The 21,688-nt window shown below is 39.5% G+C and overlaps 3 protein-coding genes across 5 annotated transcripts; 1 reads left to right on the forward strand and 2 right to left on the reverse strand.

Moving 5' to 3' along the window:
• The first annotated feature begins 4,465 nt into the window (after nucleotides 1-4,465).
• On the forward strand, nucleotides 4,466-6,981 carry LOC137945827 (transcription factor MYB1R1-like). Its single transcript, XM_068791873.1, has 3 exons — nucleotides 4,466-4,864; nucleotides 5,694-5,902; nucleotides 6,415-6,981. The coding sequence occupies exons 1-3, from the start codon at nucleotides 4,594-4,596 to the stop codon at nucleotides 6,790-6,792; spliced, it is 858 nt and encodes a 285-aa protein (XP_068647974.1). The 5' UTR covers nucleotides 4,466-4,593; the 3' UTR covers nucleotides 6,793-6,981.
• A 2,371-nt stretch (nucleotides 6,982-9,352) lies between these two features.
• LOC137945773 (uncharacterized) lies at nucleotides 9,353-14,568 on the reverse strand. The gene is made up of 7 exons (XM_068791791.1): nucleotides 13,819-14,568; nucleotides 12,647-12,787; nucleotides 12,175-12,540; nucleotides 11,833-12,075; nucleotides 11,057-11,149; nucleotides 10,326-10,526; nucleotides 9,353-9,880 (listed from the first exon to the last, which is right to left on the reverse strand). Exons 1-7 carry the CDS (start codon nucleotides 14,146-14,148, stop codon nucleotides 9,668-9,670), a joined length of 1,587 nt encoding a protein of 528 aa, XP_068647892.1. The 5' UTR covers nucleotides 14,149-14,568; the 3' UTR covers nucleotides 9,353-9,667.
• A 305-nt stretch (nucleotides 14,569-14,873) lies between these two features.
• LOC137945904 (leucine--tRNA ligase, cytoplasmic-like) lies at nucleotides 14,874-19,763 on the reverse strand. Of its 3 annotated transcripts, none has more exons than XM_068791983.1 (4): nucleotides 19,717-19,763; nucleotides 19,336-19,456; nucleotides 16,520-18,733; nucleotides 14,874-16,184 (listed from the first exon to the last, which is right to left on the reverse strand). In XM_068791983.1, exons 3-4 carry the CDS (start codon nucleotides 18,709-18,711, stop codon nucleotides 15,116-15,118), a joined length of 3,261 nt encoding a protein of 1,086 aa, XP_068648084.1. In that variant the 5' UTR covers nucleotides 18,712-18,733; nucleotides 19,336-19,456; nucleotides 19,717-19,763; the 3' UTR covers nucleotides 14,874-15,115. The 3 variants fall into 3 exon arrangements, with proteins under 3 accessions (XP_068648084.1, XP_068648085.1, XP_068648083.1); XM_068791984.1 differs by lacking the exon at nucleotides 19,717-19,763 and having other exon boundaries at nucleotides 16,520-18,323; nucleotides 18,576-18,733; nucleotides 19,336-19,634; XM_068791982.1 differs by lacking the exon at nucleotides 19,717-19,763 and having other exon boundaries at nucleotides 19,336-19,634.
• Nucleotides 19,764-21,688: the final 1,925 nt, after the last annotated feature.

Genomic DNA, 21,688 nt, shown 5'->3' on the forward strand with positions numbered 1-21,688 from the left:
TGCTAACTATATTGGATACAAAATCCAATTTTGGATACTGTGTGTTTGTTATAGGCAATTTAGTAAGTTAGAAAAGCAGATGGCAGGCTATAATTGCCTGTTCTAGTACAATGGTTTAGTATATAGCAATGACTCATACAGTTAGTGAGCTTTTGTGGATGAAATTTGTGTTGAAGAATTGGGCTTCCTTATTAAAGAGGCTATGATTATGTATTATGTCAATCAAACTGCCATATTTATTGCAAGCAATCATATGTTTTATGAAAGGACTAAACATGTGGAGATTGATTGTTGCTATATCAGAGATGTTGCCATGAGTGGAGTGGTGATCGGTCCCTATGTCAAATCAAGTGTCAAGGGTATTTTGAGTATTTTACATGTTTGGTTTCCCTTCTAGGGTTAGGAGAGTATTCATCTATTTATGATGTACATTGGGTTCAATTTTTAGGTTTTTATGATGTTTATACAAGAAGATATAAGTAATTGAGTCTAGAAGACTTATGATATTGTTCTAAGTTTCCACTCAAGTGACCTATTTAATAAAGAGAGAGGTCGAATTCTGACCTCTGAGAAGAGTGCCACACACTACTACACTTCTGAATTATCTCCTTTCTCTTCTCTCTTTCCTCTTTCTTCTCTTTCACTCAATTTTACACATGACACTTGTGTGTCATCTTGTGTTCACAATCAGAGTATGTTTCAACTTTTAAACTGCTTCAAGGCCCTTAAATCTGAAAGAGCGTATTGAGGAGATCTGTATTCCATGATTTACCTAGAATGGGTCCTTTCAAATGTTAGATTTGGCTTGTCGTCACCATCTTAACTACCACATGTAAAGCAATCTTTTTTAATTGAGTTGGATGCTTGCAAGTGGACTCAGTCAATCTCAATCTGACTTCCCAAAAAAGTTGTGCCGTACTTTTCATCATCAATCTTAAACATTTATGGAAATGTCAACTCTGTATCAAAACACAGAATTTATCATTTTTAGGTGGGCTGAAGCATATGAACTGCTGGAAGAAATGAAGACAAGCAGAATTTCTAACACCCATCAAGTGATTGGCTTGATGGTTAAGGGAGATTATGATATGGACTCTAACTGGCAGATGGAGTATGTATTTGATACATTTATTACTCAAGGTTGTGGTTGGGGATTGAGATTCTACATTTCCCTACTTGAAGCAATGTGGTTTTTGGGTCAGAGGGCACGGGCAGCAAGAGTGCTCCACGAAGCAACGAAGCGTGGGACGTTATATTTATGAGATGACTCATTATTTACCATAATGTCATCACTTGTGTGGGCCTTCTCCTTGATTTGTGGGCCTTGAGCTCATCTTTCTCATCTCTTGGATGTGTGGGCCTTCCTTGGTCACGTGGGCTTTGGCCCATCTTCCAACAAGAAAGATAAGATTTATAAATTAGTTTAGCTGATCCAGGGCTATGGATTAAAAATGTGCTCCTCATGTTGCACTTGTCTAAGCTTTTCGAGGCAACTCAAATGTTGGTGTCCAAAACTTTTGAAACCTTAAGCCTGATCAGTTCCCTCTTCCACTGAAATAAGATCTGTGGATCTGTTTTCTTTTACACTCTATTTGCAAGAGCGTATCAAGTAGGTGCATGTATTCAGTTGGCAATAATATCTATATGACATGGCGTTTGGGAACTGATATATTCTGCTGGTTCGACCAAGGCTCCAGCCACAGGTCATGTTACTTGGATGTTGGATAAGTTCAAAGTCTTTATTATTGTAACCCATATTTCCTGGCTGGAACAATGGAAGAATTATCTGTCAATATGCCCAGCTGAAACGGCTTCTATCAGCTTATGAGCAATCTGTAGATGTATCAGTGAAGCGGAAGTTTGTTGATAATGTAGATTCAGATTTTCCATATCCTGGAACAGTAGTCTTTACCGAGGTTTTCAGTGGTAACAACTTTTGGTTCAGATTTGGATTCAGAACGAAAATTTATGAAAGGAGAGCTTCTCGCTGCAGCTAGTTGAGTGACTGAGCTTCCTATCCTTTCCATTCACCTTCTAATGAAAACCAGGTGGGAAAAATGGAAATCAAATGGACATGTGCATCCGACAGGGGTTGCCAATCTGCTTGGGAATATTCGAGGGATTCCACCTTGTTGCAGGTTGCATATGGAGGTTAGCCTTGGTCAGGTAGGCCTAGTTTCTTATTTATTCTGCATCTGTGCATGCACTAAGCAGCACCAATTCAGTGCTTGTTTAAATTTTGACCTGTGAATGTCTTGCTAATGGAAGATGTTGACAACTTAAATAAGTGAATATCTAATAGAAAATGCCAAGTGCTCACATGGGATGTCATTTACTGTCAAATTTCCTTCCTAGATTACTATCATCTGAAGATCAGAAGTTATTCTTCAAAGTCTTTATTATTGTAACCCATACTCTTGTTATAGACCTTTTTGGAGACTCACCTGCCCTTATTTAATTGAACCATGTCAAAATTAGAAATTGCCTAAACTGGAAGGAGGGTTGCAGCAAAGTGGAAAACGGGTGAGACAACAAGTCCTAGATCAATTGGCTGAACATTCTTCCCACTAACTGGTAGGAGGGCACTATCTGCACTAAATGGAGAGAGAAGATAAAACATAAACTATAATAGAAAACCCAATTGAATATGGAATAAAGTCTTCATTAACTAAACGTCCCTAATAAAAATTATGAAACACTCTATCTTGACATTCCAACCAAGCACATCTATATAAGAAACAATCTTGTCCACATCTGCAAGAAGATAGGGTTAAGGAACATTTGGTTTGTGGCGAATGGACCTTTACCTAGACTCGCCCTGAATCTGGAGGGTCCTTAACCTTATCGTCCTCAAGGAAAGAACAAAGTCATCCTTACTCAAGAAGTGCTTTTTCTTTACAGAACTGGGAAAACTTGGAAATTTGAGCGATCAGGTACTAGCCCCGACAGAGCCAGATATTTGAAGGGAAATTGCTAGCCCTAGTCTTCATTGAGAATCTTGACAAGTCCAGATAGTCCATCCCATCTCCATGTGACAATTTTTTTTTCAAGGATAACACTAGCATATGCTCGACAATGCTTGGATGAACCCAATAATAACAATAAGATAATCACAAAAAATGGTCAAATGCCAACCAATGAAAGTGGCAAAGCTAACGTGCATACACTGTGGGCGAGAAATGCTAGTGGGCGTTTATAATATGCAAAAGTAAGTCACCCTATCTTCACTTGTTAATAAAATGTGGAGAACGGAAACTGCCAGGTGGCAACGTCCGGAAGTTTCAACAGAAAAAAGCGGGCATTGGACCTGGGTGCGTAGCAGGGCCCGTCCAGGTGCTACGAACCCAAATTCCATTTATTCGTCCACAGAATCCAATTATCTTTTGTAATATTCCGCTCATTCAAGAACAAGCAAGTGACAGCCAATGCCCTCGATCTCTCTCATTATCTAATCATCTGCCGTACGCCTTCACGTGACCCGTACCTTTTTAATTCCATTGGCCGTCACATGGGGAGTCCAGCATCTATCTCACCGGTGATCGAGCGGTTGGAAGCGGGAAACAACTTCGATGGCCCACCGCATAGGAGGGCGACGAGCGTGCCGCCGTTTATTTGAATTAGAACAAGAGGAACAAGACGATCATCGGTAACTCACTAATTATCTTAATCATGACAAACAAATGCCTCATTTGTCATATGGCTTGTTCAGGCGAGTGGGAGGGAGAGTAGAGCGGGCCCACCTGACATTTTCTAAAAAATCTTTGGTCCCACGCGAAGTATCACTTGCCGTGTCCCGACAAGACATCGAAGAAGTCTACTTGCTGGTCGTTAATACTTAACTACATGACCCGCCTCTGGCTGCGATTGTGATTGCGACTGCGACTGCGGGTGGCCCTTGCAGACTCACTCACACACAAACACGCACACATACTTCTTCGCCTAGTTATTATTCTAGAGAGAAGCAGACTGAAAACTCGATCTTTTTTAGTTGAGTGGGCCCGAGGGCTGCGAGTACGATTAAGAGAAGCCAGATGGAAAGGTCTGGGAAAGACGGTAAAAATGTTGAAAAGTAAAGAAGAGGGAAGGAGCGCACTTGAGGCTGAAATATCAAATCAAAGAGTGGGACCAAATGGTGGGCCCTTTGATTTGCTGAGGAGCCACAAGCGCCGCGATTATCATATTCAATGAAGAAAGGACGGGGGAGTAGGAGACAAAAAAAAATCCTTCCAAAAAGCAGAGGCGAATATGCGAAGCCGACGGTCCTCCGCCACTCTTTTCCTCCACCGCCCCTTTTTATCCTTTTTTTTTTTTTTTTTTTTGTATTCTATTATCATTTATTTGTTTTTCTCCGTCTAAAATCCAAAATCCCCTTTTTCTATTTACACGGAGACAACTCGCACCAATAATTTCGCTGCTTGTGTTTGTCAATCGGACTATCCTTCCCTAAAATATATAATCCGGCGACGCATATACAACGAGAGAAACAACGCACAGCTACCTCATCGGTTTATCTCTGCTCTTCCGCTCCCACGCCTCTGTTCCTTTGGACGAGATTTTGTGCTGGGGAGGCGCGAAGAATTGAAGAAGGGAGAGATGTCGCGAAGTTGCTCGCAGTGCGGCAACTACGGGCACAACTCCCGGACATGCACCGACAACGCTGGAAGTTTCGCTGCCGGCGCTGGTTCTGGGGGGATTATGCTGTTCGGAGTCAGGCTAACGCAGGCGTCGATGAGGAAGAGCGTGAGTATGAACAATCTCTCGCAGTACGACCACACGCAGGAAAATAACCAGGCCGATGTGGCGGCCGGCTATGCTTCCGATGATGTTATGCATGCTTCCGCTGGAACACGTGAGCGCAAGAGAGGTAAGGGATCCAATTCGAGATTGCTTAGATCTGTGCTGTTTCTAATTTTTTTTGTTTCCTGCTCCATTAATTTCTGTGTTCTAGCCTTCTTTGCTTTTAGCCGAGTTTTTAGTTTTTATTTTTTATGTTGCTTTTTTATTTGTTTGTTTCGAATTAAGCTTATGAGCAAGAAGAAGAAAATTCAATGTGAGAGGAATATTGCTTCGCGGGTGCCGGAGTAGAGCAGCAAGGTTAGATTGACTTGGAAAAAACTTAATTGTTCGGCTTTGTATTTGTCTGCTGAAATTGCCATGAGTTTTGAGATTTTTCTGGAAAAAAAAATTAACTGAGATTCGCTTTTATGATGCTCCTAAATGGGCGCCCAAGTACAGATTGGGAAATACTATTGTCGCCCACTCGTACGAACCTCGGAAAAATTATTGAATTGAATTTTCTTTCTGGGTAGGCTAGATCGAAAGACGTCTATGTTCATTTTCCTTTTTCTAATTTCGTAGATCATAAATGATAAAACTATCCAATTTTATTAAAACCAAAAAATAAAATAAAAAATCGGGCAATCGGCTATTTATCCCAAGTTTGTGAGTAACAGCTTTTATGTGTCGTTGCAGCTGTTAACAGTAAGCAGTTATTGATCTATAAACTGGAATTGTTTACCTCAATGGCAATATTACGGAGTTTTCAGCTTTGCTTGCTTCAAAATACAATATTTCTTTGATCCGATCATCGTATCCTCGTTATCTGCTGTTTGTTCCTGAGTCAATTTGGTTGTTTTTTTCTCAAAGTGATCGGTTTTACAGAAAACTAAAAGAAGATTACGATTTGGTATCAGGAGTTCCGTGGACAGAGGAAGAACACCGTCTGTTTCTGATAGGGTTACAGAAGGTTGGTAAGGGGGACTGGAGGGGAATTTCTCGAAACTTCGTGAAGACTCGAACACCCACTCAGGTTGCAAGCCACGCCCAGAAATACTTCCTCCGCCGAAGTAATCTCAACCGCCGCCGGCGAAGATCTAGCCTCTTCGACATAACCACTGATACGGTAATTACTCTAAAACACAATACCCTTTTTTTTTTTTTTCTAATTAAGAGAAATATCCAAATCTTTCTTCTACAACTAAACTGTTCTTAAACAAAGCTCTGTTTCTAGTAGGAAATTGTTCTTAACTTGACGATTAAGTTTTTGATTTATTTTTAAGTTTTCATACTCAACTTTCAACAAGTGAGAAGTGGGCGGAAAGCGATTGGTTCTATTTTATTTTGTTCGCCATCAGCTGCTGTCTTTTCTGGTGAACAGCCCATTGTTTCTTTTTACTTTTAGACTTCAGTGGATGCTCATACTTCATACTCTCCGACGTTGGAAGACGAGTGGAGAAGATTCAGAAGAACCATTAGGAGGCATCGTCAACCTTTGTTGCCTTTCAGCTCTAGAAGAAACTTTTTATGTTCGCTGCAAGTGACATCTTTGTCCATCTCGTCTGCATCATCTTGGAAAACTTTCTTGCTTTACATAATATTTTAGTGTTTTAAAGATTATGGTTTTCCAATTTCCAGTTCATGGGGCTACCCTTGGAAGAAGAGAGTACTCCCACTGCGATGACCGTGATCCCACCCGAAAGTCCGCCAGGAGTCTATGCCGCTTTCCCCATGAGTCTGGGACCCCCTGGAAGCCCGCAGGGTGCAAAGATCTTGCGACCCATTCCGTTGGTTCCCACGCCTTCGGCCTGTCCACGCAATCTTGATTTGGATCTCAACGAGAAGCTGTCGATGGAGCCCTCCCTCTTGTCTCTTAAACTCTCCTCTTCACCCCCGTCCTCGTCACCTTTGGATCAGCAGCAGTCGGTGTCCAGACAGTCGGCGTTTCAGAGTATGCCCAGCTTCAAAAGTGACGATCTCGACCCGAAGAGGGGAAGCGCCATCTCTGTTGCGTGAAGTAGTATAGGCGAAATACATACCAGAACTCTCTTATATGGATCAGGATTAGGTTACTAGTATATTTCGTTTTTCTTTGTACAGAGATTTGTAAGGCTATTTAGATTTATTTGGTTGTTGTTTCAGCTTCGAAGATGGTTACTAGGATGTAGGCGAACGATATCAAGTTGAAATCATCTTTTATAATTTTACTTGTGTTTTTATCAGTTTCCATCAATCCTTAAAATTTTGCTTCAATTATTTTGGGTAGTTAATATTAGTTTCGAAGCAGTAATTGACAGAAGATGAGAAGTTTTAATGGCGACAACCAGTTATCAAGTTCACCCAAAACAGCAAACTGACTAGAACAACGACAGCACTGGTAATTAGCCAAACATCCAAGTGGGAAAATGCCAAGCAATTCTTTTAAAAAAAATGTGGACTCGGAAAGAGCCCTTCCTATTATTAAATTACTCTGTCGAGATTATCCCACACTGCTACAGACATTTACTGAAAGATGTAAGTGGTATGATCGTGAAGAGCACTTTCAGCTGTGTTTTTTTTAAATAAATAGTCGTTTTCTTCCAACTTGTTTCATCTCACTCTATTTACTGAACTGAACAAATGCAACGGAGTACGTGTTGACCAAGGCACGTTCATAGACTTGAAAAACTTTCATTATTTGATCAACTACCATAGGTTTTTCATTATTTTATATCTTTATGTTATGACATATTGATATTTGGAAATGAAAATATCAAAATATTAAAGGTAAATAAATAGTTCAATGATAATTTTGATATGAAAAACCTAGTGTTAGCAAAAGTGATATTAGGAATCAAAATAATAAAAAATAAAAATGAGATTACTTTGAGTCAATTTCATTATGTGGAAAAAGTTCTTAAATGGTTCGAATATGAGAACTGTAAACCAGTTAGCACACCATATGATTGTAACGGTGGGGATAGTGTTTCACAGTTGAAGTACCCTCAAATTATTGAAAATTTTATGTAGTTATCAAACTGTACTAGACCAGATATTTCCTACGCGATAGGAATACCGAGTAGGTATACCCCGATAAAATTCATTGGGATGCACTTGAAAGACTTCTTAAATATTTGAAAAGTATAGTTAATTACGGAATACACTATTCTAGTTTTCTTGTTGTACTAGAAGGGTACAATGATGCCAATTGGATTTCTGATTCCGATAATACTAAAGCCACTCTTAGTTTTGTATTTACACTATGTGGTAGGGTTGTCGCTTGAAAATCTTCTAAACAGACCTTGATCTTCCATGGAAGCTGAGAAGGTAGCCTTGGAGTTGGTTGGCAGAGAAGTTGAATAGCAGCTTAGGGGTCTATTATCATACATTCCCATGATAAATAAACCAATTCTGTCTATCTTAATTAATTGTGATAATCAGGCAACCATTATGAAAATTAAAAATATAAATCATATTTCAAAGTCATCTAGGTATATTGAACTTTAGTATAAAATTTTGAAAAAAATCACATCCATTGAAATTATAGCCTTGAGTTACATTAAATTATTGGAAAACTTGGCAAATCACTTGACCCAGGGCTTGTCGAGAGGATAAGTACAATATGCCTCTAGGGGCATGAGTGTAAAACCTATTATTTGAGTCATTGTCAGTGGCAACCCAACTTATTTGACTGGAAATCCCAAGATGAAGGTTCAATGGGAAAGAATTTTATTCACATCCCATCTCTATGAAGTAGGTGCCCAACTGTATTAGATACGAGGTTGGTGTATTACCTTAATGATATCGATGCTATTATAGTAGGGTATAAAGATGCAATATACCCTTGGAGATATCACTGATGTGAGTGTGTGACTATGTGACCACAGTCTAACAGATAATTAAGGAGTCACCCACAATACAAAGTTCATATGCATGACTATAACGCGTTACCGCAATGGAACTCACATACAAAATTAACACTTCATTGTTCAATATGTTCAAAACCTACATATAAAGTCCAAGTTAGAAATTCGTTAACTTAGATCCAGGTTGAAGCCTAAAAGACACTTGTTGTCAAAAACTATAGTGTACTAATTGCTCGAACCCTATCAAATCTAATCATATCTAAGTTTTCAATTTTTAAAAATGGTGGGGCATGTCAGAGGTTTCGTTTTTGAAAATAAGAGGCAATATTGTTAAAACCAACACGGACTTCTTATATTAAATAAGAGGCCTACCAGTCTTCCTCGAGTTCGTGTGAGATGAATGCGAAGCTCTCATTCTCGCACTTGTGTGGTCACACATGTTCGTGAGTGGGCCTGCATGTCACATGTGTGATATGGAAGGCCAAAATAGGATGAGTCTTTCTTATCAAATCAATCCAATCGTTGGGATGGATCAATATGAATGTCCTTGGTTGAAAATAATAACAGATCTTAACCATCAAATTAGGCAATTAAAATTCTAAAAGGAAGAAACCATTCTTCATGTTCCTAAGTGAAATTCCAACGTTCTTGAAAGAAAAATTGGAAATATCTTATGTTCAATCTGGTTTGAGTAGTGAGAAAAAGTCTTGCATAGTTCTTAAACCTACTTAACATTGTGTACATTTACGATAGCAAAAAGGTCTATTGTATCTTGAGAATGGATCATCAACATCATATGCACTAAAGGAGGCAAATCTCTTTCTAAGTGAGTAAATACACATTATGGGTTTGACAAAAGTATTATTTAATTATTTAATTATTTTTTGTATGATTAGTGAAGTGGATTGTTAAAATGTACTCATAGACACCATATTTAGTTTGGGCTTATTAAAGTGTTTTTTGAAGTTTTGTGAGTTTACATCATACCATTTATAATGAAGAAAATAATCATCCCCGATAATACTTGCCATTTACTCTGCCTCATATCAGCAACTTACAGGCCTTTCATATGTAGGAGGCAAAGAAGGGCACTTCTCATTCATGTTTGAGTATGGCTCCAGAGTATTATACCGTGGCAACTCCATCCAATACCGACCAAGAATTTGACAGAAAGGAAGCCTTCCCTCCTCATCATTACACCAACTTGGTAAACGAGTTGTGTTGTTCTCAAAGATTTTGAGCATGTAAGCGTCACGAATCTGCAAGCAATTTAGTTTAGTTAGTCCTCTTAACCATTAAGAAGACGCTTAAAACCCAAATGAAGAACAACAAAGGGAATGCATGACTGCTATTGGTAGTATGTATCAGACGTTTGACACTCATTTCATCTTTTTGGAAAAGAAAAATGTTCAGTGAAATGACATTATAATACATTTCCTTTTTCATAGATGATCTACAATCACTGTTGTCTCTCTTCAACCTACATGAAGTACTAGGTATGTCTACTGCTTGGCAGCAATTACCATTGTGCGATTCCTACGACGTCTGCACTGCAGATATTCTCATGTTTACAAGGGCATCTTAGGGACAAGCATATGCACAGCAAATTCTAATCTGCATGCTTTATGAAGTAAAATCGTAGCAAGGAAAAAAAGGGCAATGGACCAATTTCCGTAGAGCTACATTTGTGCCTTGGGTACTTACAGTGAACTCAGTAACCTGTATTGAGTTTGTAACGGGGCCAAAAACTCCAGCCTCTTTATACATTGCAAGAATGAAAGCTACACATGTGGTTGATTTTCCATCACTATAGAGCCAATTGTCTTGCTCAGGAATTGTAAGCAAGTGCTCAAAAGTCATTCCACGTCTTTCAATCTCGGCCAAGACTCCATACAAGTCTAGATCCTATAACAAAATAGCAAGAGAGGATGTCAGTGCATGATGAAGAAACTACTTATAAGAATTTTTACAAAGACACGTGCCCACTCCAACAGTCACCATGTCTGCATTATCTAACTGTATGTAGGGATAGCAATGTGTAACAGACGGAACGGGTAACGGTTTTCCGTTACCTGTTCCATTTACTTTTCATCAGTGCAGTTACCCGTTCCGTCCAATCAGGATAAAGAGCATTCCGTTTCCGTTTATCCAGCCGTTTACTCATGGGTAAATGGGTAAACAAACAGATAATTAAAGTTAACGTTGGTCTCCCACTTCATGTACCTGAATATGCAGATATAGTAGCTAATTCTTGTCCTTCTAACATTTAATGAAAAATAGAAGCATATAAAATGAATGAGGTTTACACAAAAGTAGGTAAAGACCAAGTAATACTGCTTTCCACAAACATGCAGTAGAAAGAGAACGAGTAGCTGTTTTGCCATGTGTAATGCTTGAAAATGCAGATACAACGACTAACATGCCAGACTATGTACCTCAGTTTCTAGCCTTTTATTCAAAGCCTCATTCCACATATTAGCAGCATAGGCTGGCTGCACTCTAGTCCACATAGACATCAAAGATATTACCTGAAAAACCCAACGCAAGAAAAATAAAACAATAAAATAGAAATTTTGGCTCTTTAGGAGTGGCACAAAGGACATTACAAGAACCCGAGAATGTGCAGAGTCACCTTTATTCATACTTCTATCATCCATACTAACCATAACACTGGAAGACCGGGGCCAATGTATTTTTTTCCATAATGGGTAAAATATATTACAGCTAATACTCCAAGTTATATCAGTTGGTCAATCTGAAGATGAGTTGTAGATGCCAATCTTGAAGATTTTGGCCAATTTGAATGTTTTGAAAATTTTCAGAGATATCAGATGGGGATTTTACATCAATTTGAGATATTAGTATTTAATATAACCCAAGTTTGATCTGTATCATTAACAGCCATACTTATCTATTTAAAGAACTCTAGAGACCATTCAATAGTCAAGTTGCCCTGACGAGCCAAAGTTAAGTGAATAAATTGATAAACATTGTTCACGTCCTCCGTCATGGCCACAGGGTCACAAATAAAGGAAGCAGTCACTGAATAACACTTGATTAAATATGCAAACGCATAACGCATAACAGCAATGAGGCTCTGAATATTATAAATACTTTTATATTTTTCAAAATGACTTCAATAAATACATGAGTTATTGAAATCATACATATTTGTAATTGAAATGGCTTAAACTTTTGTGATGATACGTACCAGGTTAGCATCTAATGGTGGTGGAAAGTTGTCACCAATGGTATCTATCCAACTAAAGATCATGTTGTGGTAACCATATGGCTTCCCCGACATGCTACGAGCATATTCCCATGCTGCTGATTCGTCAAACTTTTCATGAATCTCAGGATGTAAAGGAAGTAAAGCTATATGTGGGTTTGACTCATCCTTAAGGGCAAGGTCCCACCATTCATCCCAAGGAATAACCACAATTATTTCCTCCCCCTACAAGCAAATATAAAACCATTGGCAGCATTTTTAAGTAAAAGAATAGAATTTAAGCATACAAAACAAAGATCATATATGTAGAACAAGATCGAGCACCTTCTCATTTTCATGACCTGATTCACCAACCCAAAGATTCCCCTTTTCATCCTTGAGGCATACAGCTGTATGACCAGCAAAAGCACCTGTGACCCATTTTTCCAAAGTCTCAAAACCACCCCACCGCCCACGGATCTTTGAGACAGCCAAAAAGTCCCCAGAGTGAACATCTTCCACATTAATGGTTGCTCTCCACGGCTGAGGACGTTTTTCAAAGGTAGCTCCCATGTGTTTCTCTAAGAATGCTAGGTTGGCACTCTGACCCCAGGCTGTGTTTGAAAATAAAGGCAGAACATCAAAAAGAGAGTGCAGTGTGCCCAGCATCCCCGATGGCATAAGGAAGACTGATATTCCATGTTGTTTCACCTGAATGTGCAAGCTCAAATCAGTAAGCTGGTGGAAGAAAAGAAAAGGCGGGTGGCTTCAAATGCAAGTTCTGTATAGAAGTGGTCAAAGTAGAACGATAAATTACATATTCTAACTCAGCAGGCTCCTCCCATGACAGAATCTCCAACTTGTGCTCCTGGCCTGAAAAGTAATAATCCCACATTACTCTGTATGGTGTTGCAAAGACATAGAGATCCATACATGTCCAACTGTGAGCCTCACTGGTCTGTACAATGTGCAGCAATAGAGTACCCTTGTAAATAAAAACAATGGAACAGAGGAAATTCTTGAATGGATACAAACAAAGATCACTAATGATTAGCACTAGCAGGCAGGAACATTCATTTAAGGAGCATATCATATCTCCAAGCAAATCTAAGTTGAACAAAAAAATGAAATTGACCTATTATAAAAGAGTAGTTGAAGTAAGAGAAGCAATTACAATTTGTACAAATGTAGGAAATTCCATCAAATTACTAAACCCATAAAAGAAACAACCTATTAGTAGGTTTAACCTACTCAACTGAAATGAAAAAAAAAACAAAAAACAAAAACTTCATTTGTTATGAAGTAGATATGTTATTTGTTAAAGACTAAGAGCAAACTGAGACCTGAAGAAAGATAAAGAGAACCTGAAATTCAGGGTAGAAAACTTCCTCTTTGTTTGTGGTAACAACACAATATCACTTAATGTATTAAACAATGACATCATGTCACCTCATTTCACTTACACAATCCTTGCATAAAATGAAGTTGATCTTTTTACAGTGGAGTTTCAGAAAATCCAAATTCAAAAATCAATGGAGGAATTCCACCTTATTTATAATCTGCACGTTAACACAAAAAAGTAGCCTCACTAAAACAAAGTTAATTACATCCACCACTTTTACCGGCCTTATACACCATGCAGACCTTGTGGAAGAAATTCTAAGAATTATACCTATCATTCCTTTAGTTTGAGGAGCTCCAAGGCATAAGGTAACAACATAAGTACTAAAGTTTTTTAATTGATAAAATGAAATACTAGTTTTATTGTAGACAATAAAATTATTCCAGCAATATTCTTCCAGTTCATCACTGTCACCACCTTTTAATTCCTAATTATATGACTATGAGATTTAATTAAAAAAAAGAATTTTTTTTTTTTAATAAGTGGCCCTTTACATTGAAGAAATCTTCTTGCATTCTTCATATTCAATACAAAGCCATCATTCAAGAAATAACAAAGGAAAAAAAAGAAGATAGAAATGATCATACCGTGAGATGGACTACACCACCTCCTAATTCCTTCTTCCCTTTGTGCCCACCAACCTCAGTGAATTCAAGGCGAGCTTCATTCCCATAAAAGCAAGCCCCTTTCCAGGTAATTGACCCGCCGTCCGGTGTGACAGACCCCACGAAAGCGGGCAGGAGATCGACGGCGCTGTGGAAATTATTGAGAACCGGCCATGAAATCTGGTGCGGCAGAACTGGAAGCACGTCCTTTATTCTAAACGGCACTTTCAAGGCGTGGCCTGAACTTGCGCCGAACCCTAGAAAGCACAAGAGCAGCAAAGGCAAAAGCTGTGAAGGAGGAAATGGCGCCATGGAGCTGCCAGTGATCCGAGCGGGTAGAAAGAGGGGTTAGCTGCAAGTTCAACCTCAGGGACTCCGATCCATGACGAGGGCAAGCTCATGGATTTTCGAAATTTCTCGGTTCTATCTGATTATTTGTTCGTAAAATAAGAAGAAAACAAGAAAGAAAAGAAAAGAATAACTGGCAAAAACTTCCTACTTCGAGGGTTCTTGCACTTATTACCAGGAGGAACAAAAAATGTGCAGAAGCTAAAAAGAAAGAAAAAAAAAATTGGTCAAAGAATTTTTTTTTTTTCTTACAAATTCAACATAATGTACCTCCTAAATTAATCACTAAATATTGAAATCAGCCAAAAAAATAAAAAAAGAAAAGAAAAAGAAAAAGAAAAGCATAGTCGCAAGGTAGGTGCATTGAGTGCTTCTGATTCATTCAGGCCAACAGTTTCCTCTAATTTAATAAATGAACCTTTGACACTGCCAACTTGAGAGGAAGTAATTTTCTATCACATATTATTAGAATGCAATTGTTTTTTGTGAATTTTAAAATCAAAATTAATTCTTCAAGTGCGATGAAGAATCGCCTATTTATATCCTCTCGATGCTCATCGATTCATATTATATGACAACATGTCACATATTTTTATAAATTATATAAAATTTACGTATCTTTGTATATTATATTTATCCTAATATATTTTTTTTTTCATTTTTATATTATGCTAATAAGTTGAAGGGATTGTAAGCTAAAAAGTCAGTGATCTTCAAGTTGAGGAAATAATAGGCTGTTCATCACTGTTCATGAGAAAGTATTAACCAACCAGTAAACTGAAAAGGAAATCATATAAAAGCCCCAAGACCAAAATAAGAGGCAAAAAAAAAATGAAGTAACAAAAGACCGCTATAAGCTCTAGTTAAACAAGACTTACGTTCCAATTCAAACCGCTTCTAGGCCTCTGTTTGAGTAGAAATAGTTGTACACTCAGAGAGTTAAGAATATTGAAATTGGATTGCCTGGCGATGGCGGGTTCTTCTTAAGTATGACACTGTGAGGACCTGCCTTGCTATAAGCAGCATCATCGGATGACATTATCACTTCAACATGCTCAAGACCCAACTGTCTTTTAATTAAATCCAAGTTCTCCTTCAGAACATCAGCTTCGCCGAAGGTAAGCCTCAAATCCAGAGCCTGAGGTCCCACATTAAGCACCTCATCCTTCTTAAATTTCAAGAAAGGCATGCACTCTTTCTGAATTTCCTTAAAGTTTGTTTGTTCCTTCACTGCATTCAGAATCTCTTGGACAGGCTTAAAAGAGCCACTCTCCCTGTCATATTTGCTAGCAAGTATCCTTAAGCACGTCTCCTTCCACCCATCATACTGTTCGTTCACAAATATCAGCCCACTTGTAGGCTTGTTTTCTTCTCTTGAACCTACCTCAACTCCTTTCTTAACTTTCTTCGAACCTGATACTTGTTTTTGAAGCATCTTTCTCATTGAAACAATTGAATCTTGCAAATATTTGTTAGCAACTTTCAGGGTAAGGTCTGGCAAATCAGCTATGGGCCAACCCGACTTCACAGCAAATCCATCTTTCTTCAGGAGTTCTTTCCACACATATTCTGCATAGTGGGGGCAGATGGGTGTAATCAATTGAGTCTGAACATCCATGAATCGCCATAATAGATCACGATTCATGCTCCCAGTCCCACATGAAAACCGATACTCATCTCTGGCAGCTTGCAGATCATAAAATCCCGTTTTAAGAGCTTCTCTGAACATAAACCCCTTATAATGTTTTTCAGTCTCTCTGACAGCGATGTTTATTTCGTTGGCGAAGACACGGTCTGCATATGTAGATGGTGGGCCTTGCCTGAGTGATGATTCTGCAGAGAGTATTTCTTCCATCCAAGCAATTTCTTTTGTGAGGCGTAAAATGGCAGCATTAGCTGTCTCAAAAACAAAGTTGGCATCATCCATTCCATCTCCAGCATCAGCGAGAGTAAATCTGGTCGCATCTGTAGAGAACTCTTCTATTGCCTGATGTAGGGTCCTGGACAAATCAAAGTGGAGTAATTCCTTTGTAGACTAAAACTGAAACAGAAAGAATAAACGCACAGGATATCCAAAAATCAAGCAGGTAAAAAAATACATCATGAGAGGGGGAATGAAATTACAGCCTAAACCGTCCAAAAACACAAGTGTGTTATCAATGCTGTCATGCAACTTTTTGCAGCCAAATAGGAGCTATTATTTGAACAAACTAATGAAATTTCATAGAATAATTCACTCACAGAAACGGAGAGATCTGCCATAATGAAGATCGTCAAGCATAAATAGAAACCTTGTCTCTCAAAAACCATCTTACAAAAAAATAAAAAAATATACCTGAAATTACCAGTTGACTTGGACATCTTTTCTGAGTTCAACATGAGGTGTCCATTGCATCTGAAACCTCCGGGCCAATGATGTTTTGGCAACAGTGCAGTATGGTTGTAGATACAGAAAGTGAGATGGTTCTGTATAAGGTCTTTTCCAGATACACGCAGATCAAAGGGATACCAATAGTTGAACTCCTGCCTCATTTTGTTAAGAAGGGATGCCGGAACATCAGTCTTTGGCTCAGGAGCACCGTAGAAAATAAAGTCCCATACCTCATCGGTCATCTGTTCAGGCTTCACCAAAGAAGTATCTGTTCCATACATATCTCCATTTTGCAACAAATGCGCAACGGTATAATAAGCCATGTAAAGTGTGGAATCAGATAAAGACTCCACAAGAAACTGTTCATCCCAAGGAATACGTGTTCCTAGACCAAATGATCGTGAACAAGCCCACTGGTTCAACCAGCTCAATGTGTGCTCAAACCCATGCCTTGTCTCCTCAGAAAAGAGTTCCATTTTCGACAAGCACTCCTCTGATTTTTCCTTCCATTCAGGTTCACCATAAGTTATATACCACTGATCTGTGAGGGCTACCACACATTCATCCCCAGATCTTGACATGACTTTTTTCTCTGGCTCACTGTATATAACTGCTTGCCCCTTCTCAGCCAACTTGCTCCTTATCAGTGGCTTTGCTTCTTGAACTTTTCTTCCCTTGAACTCCCCAACCAGCATGGTCCCATCGGTAAAGCCTTTTAGGTAGGTCAACCTCTTTGCTTCAGCAAGTTTTTCTTTGTCATTTTGGCTCTTTATCTTCAAATCCATACACACTTTTTCTGCAGATTTGTCCCCAAACTCGGGAATGTTAATGATAGGGATTAGCTCAAACGGCAGGAGCCACTCATCCTTCACTTTAAACTTTTCTCTGAGTAATGGTTTTGATTTCAAGTCATGCAAAGCCATGTAATCATCAGGTGAGTCACTTGGTACACTTGTTACAATGCCAGTACCTTTGTCTGTCAGAATTGTTAACATGGGGAGAGCATATATAGTTTCATTCAATGATAGAGGAGACAGAAGGGGCAAACCAATTAAATCATGACCAGTCAACTCAAGCAAGTAGGAAGGCTTCTCTGGAGTTTTAGATAATTTCTGATAAGCAAGGTTCAGAGCAGCCCTTTGTGTAATAATAAACACATCTGTCTCATTAATCTCAAAAGCACCATATTTTCCACCAGGCAGGACCCATGCGTTTGTTTGCCCATACATGGTCTCAGGTCTCAAGGTTGCAGCTGCCAAAAACACTCTCTTCCCTTCCAAAGCACTCAACTTTGAACTGAAAGGTGGGACCACCTCCATTTTGATCAGTGTGTATTCTTGTGGCTGAACACCTTCTCCAGAAGCTCTATCATGATCTGCACAAGGTTGACCGTCCAAGGGAGAGTAGATGGCATACCTCATGTCTTTAACAATTTTTCCCATAGATCTTAGTTTCCTTATTTGCCATCTAACAAATGAATCATAGAATGGGTTCATATCAGTAGTAATAAAAGATCGACGCCAATCACACCCCAACCCAAAAGCCTTGAGATCTTCTTTTGCTAAAGGAGGGAAATAGCTCAACCAATGATATGGGTCTTGAAACTTCTCAATCTCAGAATCAGAAAGGCCAAAACTCTGCATAATTTGCCACTGGAACTTGTCTCCACCTGATTTTGCAACAGCTTTAGATCTCTTGCTCTTGAACTTGTCAGGTTGAACCTGAGCAGCATCTGCATTTTCCTCCTCCTCATTTGCACCCTTAACCTCTACATCAGATTCATCTCGTGAGGAAGGAAATACAGGCGGATTGCCATATTTTTGGATCTCCCTGGCTAGTTTATCAGCCGAGGCCTTGATGGGCATTCCCGTGCAGTGGAAAGCAAAAGGCAAGAGCACATTGCTGCCCCTCAGTCTATGATATGCAGCAGCAAATTCAAGCTTGGACAGCGAAAATGCATGACCCAGATGAAGCAAACCATTCATATATGGATAAGGAAAATTTCCAAAGAACTTCTCACCAAGTTCTGGGGGCTTTTCTTGCAATTCAGCTTTAAAAACATCCTGTTCTTCCCATCTCTTTTGCACTTCCACCTGAATTTTGAGCAGTTGGTCCCGCCTTGCAAAGCTCCTCCCTCCTTCAGCAGCAGATGCCATTTCTTTAAAGCACTGCAGCAAACTGCAACATTTGAAACAAAAAAGGTCATGCTCATATAAGGCCACGAATTTGATAGGTTATGTTACATAATACTGAAACAATATTCGACAGGGCAAATTAAAGACATCTTAGTCTTACTGAAGATAACGTAGGAGGTGATGGCAAACCCTCAATTTCCAGATATAGGCAACTGAGACCAATTAACAATGCAATCAAGCAGATTTAAATTAATTAACTTTGAGAAGCAGACCCGCACAAGCAACAACAACAAAGGACTGTTTTGAATCTACTCAGATTATGAAGGGAACTTTGTTTCTGTTAGATAGATTTGAGTTTACATGAAAGACCGTTCAAAGGTGGGCTTTTCTTATGGGCCAAACTAACGCCTCAGAATAGAGAAATATAAGAAGAAAGAGTTTATCCATCGATGTCTGCAACTCAATCGGGAAAAAAAAAAAAAACTACCAAGAAATTCAGGAAACCCATCTCATGAAATAAATAGAAATTAAATTGAGCGGAAATGAAACCAGACATGTTGTACTATTCCGAAGTTCAACAAAGACACCGAAGAAACGACAGACCAACAAAATGCCTTGTAAAATTACAGGTAGTGAATTACAGACCTTCGATTAAGATCCAAGCTCAGATCACGGATGCTTGAAACTCTAGATTTAACTAGATTTGAAGCCAGTGGGAAAATTTCGAGTGTTCATCAAGCGCGCTAGCTTTGGCTGCTTCAAAGAGCTGCTGAAATTAGGTATCACGTTACTTACCCAAAAGAAACACTTAATGGAGGAGTGGAGGAGGTGCCGACATCCCCCCCTGCTCTGTCGCAATTCCTTTTTTCGACAGAGAGGAAACTGGGAGGAGGCTTGACACCGGTCCCCCTTTTTCGGCATCGGGAGAGGCGGCGACGTCCCTCCTTACGGGAAGAATGAAAACTAAAAAGAGAAGAGGGAAGAGGAATAGGAAAAAGAAGAAGAGGAGAGGGAACGGATCAGTACCTGAGTCGCCGCAACTGCTTCTTCAGGCACGAAGAAGGGAATCAGTTGGCTGAGTCAACTCGAAGGACAAAATGATCTTCAACCACATAACGCCCTTTAACACTTGAAGTCGTTAGTTGCCTGAAGAAAAGAATAAGTTGGCTGAGTCAACTTGAAGGACAAGATGATCTTCAACTACATAACGCCCTTTAACACTTGAAGTCGTTAGTAGAGCGTAGATGAAGTTTCATCTCGATGCAGGGGATGAAGGCCCCTTCATCTCCACGGTTTAATTTCAATCATGTGGAAGAAGGCCCTTTTTTATCTTCTTCGAATTAAAGGACGGGCGACACTCTCGGCCTCGCTCTCTCTCCTCGCACCCCCCCCATCGTGCGTCGTCATTTTTCTTTTTTCTTCCTCTCTCCCGCACTCCCTTCCCTCTCTCGTCTCCTTGCACTCCCTCCCCCCCCCCCCCCGACATTGATCTCGTCCTTCGTCTCCCTACGTCCCCGACGTTAATCTCGGCCAACATCTCAGTTCCCTCTCGTCTCCGGCCTCAACTCTCGGTCTTCTCTCGGCCTCGCCCTCTCTGTCGCACCCCCTCTCTCGTCTTTGTGACTCCCTCTCTTCTCTCGGACAAGCTCTCTCTCACTTCTCTCTCTATTCCCTCCCGACCTCCCTTTCTTATCTGTCTTCTTCCTCTCTTCTCCCTTTCGGCTTCCCACTCCCTTCTCTCTCTGGCTAGTCTCGATTAGGCATCGATTTCACCCTTCGGCTTCGGATTTCACCCTTTGGCTTCGGATTTCCCCAAATTTCAGAAGGTATGCCTAAACCCGAATTTTTTTTCATTAAATTAGTGTTTTATTTTATTTAAATTTATTTTTAGTGCGTAATTGGGGGTTATTTGTGCATTATTTTGGGATTTAGGGTTACGGTTTATAGTCTAAATTAGGGTTTAAGGTTTAGTGCATAATTAGGGTTTATGGTTAAGGGTATTTTAGGGATTAGGGTTTTTAAGGTTTAGGGGGTTTAGGGTTTTGAAGGTATAAGGTTTTTTGGGTTTAGGTTTTGGAATTAGTGTGTAGGGTTTAGGGTTTAGGGCTTTTAATGTATTAAGTCATGGAATTAGTGTTTAGGGTTTAGAGTTTAGTAGGTGATAAGGTTTAGGGTTTGATGGTTTAGTTTTTTTTTTTATGGTTTGTGTTTCGGGTTTAGGGTTTAGGCTAAGGGTTTATGGTATTTTAGGATTAGAATTTTTAAGGTTTAGGGGGTTTATGGTTTTTAAAGTTTTGGGGGTTTTGTGTTTTTAAGCTCTAGGGTTTTTTAGGTTTTGGGGGGGGGGGGGGGGGGGGGGGGGGGGAGGGGGGTTAGGGTTTAGGGTTTTGGACTTTTAAGGTATTAAGTTTTGGAATTAGTGTTTAGGGGTTTTTAGTCCAATTCAAACAAGGTTGAGTCGCCTACACGGGCGTCCATTAGCCAACGAAACCCGACCCCCATCACTGACGAGGTACAGTTCAAAGTGACTGCGAAGTTATATGGGGCTCTACCAGGGGTCTTCGGTGAATTTGGATTTGACGTGTGTGTGTTTTCATTATTTAGTGCATATGCATTAGTGAAAATAATTTAATTAATTTTGAAATGTGTGAGAATGTTGTTGAGAATTTTTGAAGTGCTATGAAATGTTTTTGCCATGTGGTGAGGAGATTCAGGTATTATACATATCCACCACATGGTATTTTTTTATGGTTTGTGTTGGTATTTTTTTTTTATGGTTTGTGTTTCCGTGACGAGTAAAGGTTGTCTGATAAAGTTTTTTCCGTGAGGACCGTATCGGATTTAGATTATACATGGCTGCAAGAAGACAACCAAGTGGTCGAACATATGATATTTGGACATTCGATGATGATAGCAAAATGCTCGATCTCTTGGTCGAGCAGGTCAATCTAGGAAACAAGTTGCCTAACGGGGTGTGGAAGCATGAGGTATACATGGA

The sequence above is a fragment of the Aristolochia californica genome, unplaced genomic scaffold (assembly GCF_029961685.1).
Source record: "Aristolochia californica isolate CCGP_79_NKW_82.1479 unplaced genomic scaffold, dmAriCali1.0.hap1 SCAF_12, whole genome shotgun sequence".
Lineage (NCBI taxonomy): Eukaryota > Viridiplantae > Streptophyta > Magnoliopsida > Piperales > Aristolochiaceae > Aristolochia > Aristolochia californica.

Excerpts from the sequence above, each read along its gene's own strand:
- LOC137945827 (XM_068791873.1), top strand. The coding sequence starts at position 4,594 with ATGTCGCGAAGTTGCTCGCAGTGCGGCAACTACGGGCACAACTCCCGG. Across the intron at positions 4,865-5,693 it reads AACACGTGAGCGCAAGAGAG|GAGTTCCGTGGACAGAGGAA; the intron begins GTAAGGGATCCA and ends ATTTGGTATCAG. Across the intron at positions 5,903-6,414 it reads TCGACATAACCACTGATACG|TTCATGGGGCTACCCTTGGA; the intron begins GTAATTACTCTA and ends TCCAATTTCCAG.
- LOC137945773 (XM_068791791.1), bottom strand. The coding sequence starts at position 14,148 with ATGGCGCCATTTCCTCCTTCACAGCTTTTGCCTTTGCTGCTCTTGTGC. Across the intron at positions 12,076-12,174 it reads CAGGTCATGAAAATGAGAAG|GGGGAGGAAATAATTGTGGT; the intron begins GTGCTCGATCTT and ends ATTTGCTTGTAG. Across the intron at positions 9,881-10,325 it reads TACAGGTTACTGAGTTCACT|ATTCGTGACGCTTACATGCT; the intron begins GTAAGTACCCAA and ends AATTGCTTGCAG.
- LOC137945904 (XM_068791983.1), bottom strand. The coding sequence starts at position 18,711 with ATGGCATCTGCTGCTGAAGGAGGGAGGAGCTTTGCAAGGCGGGACCAA. Across the intron at positions 16,185-16,519 it reads AAGTCAACTGGTAATTTCAG|GACCCTACATCAGGCAATAG; the intron begins GTATATTTTTTT and ends TGATTTGTCCAG.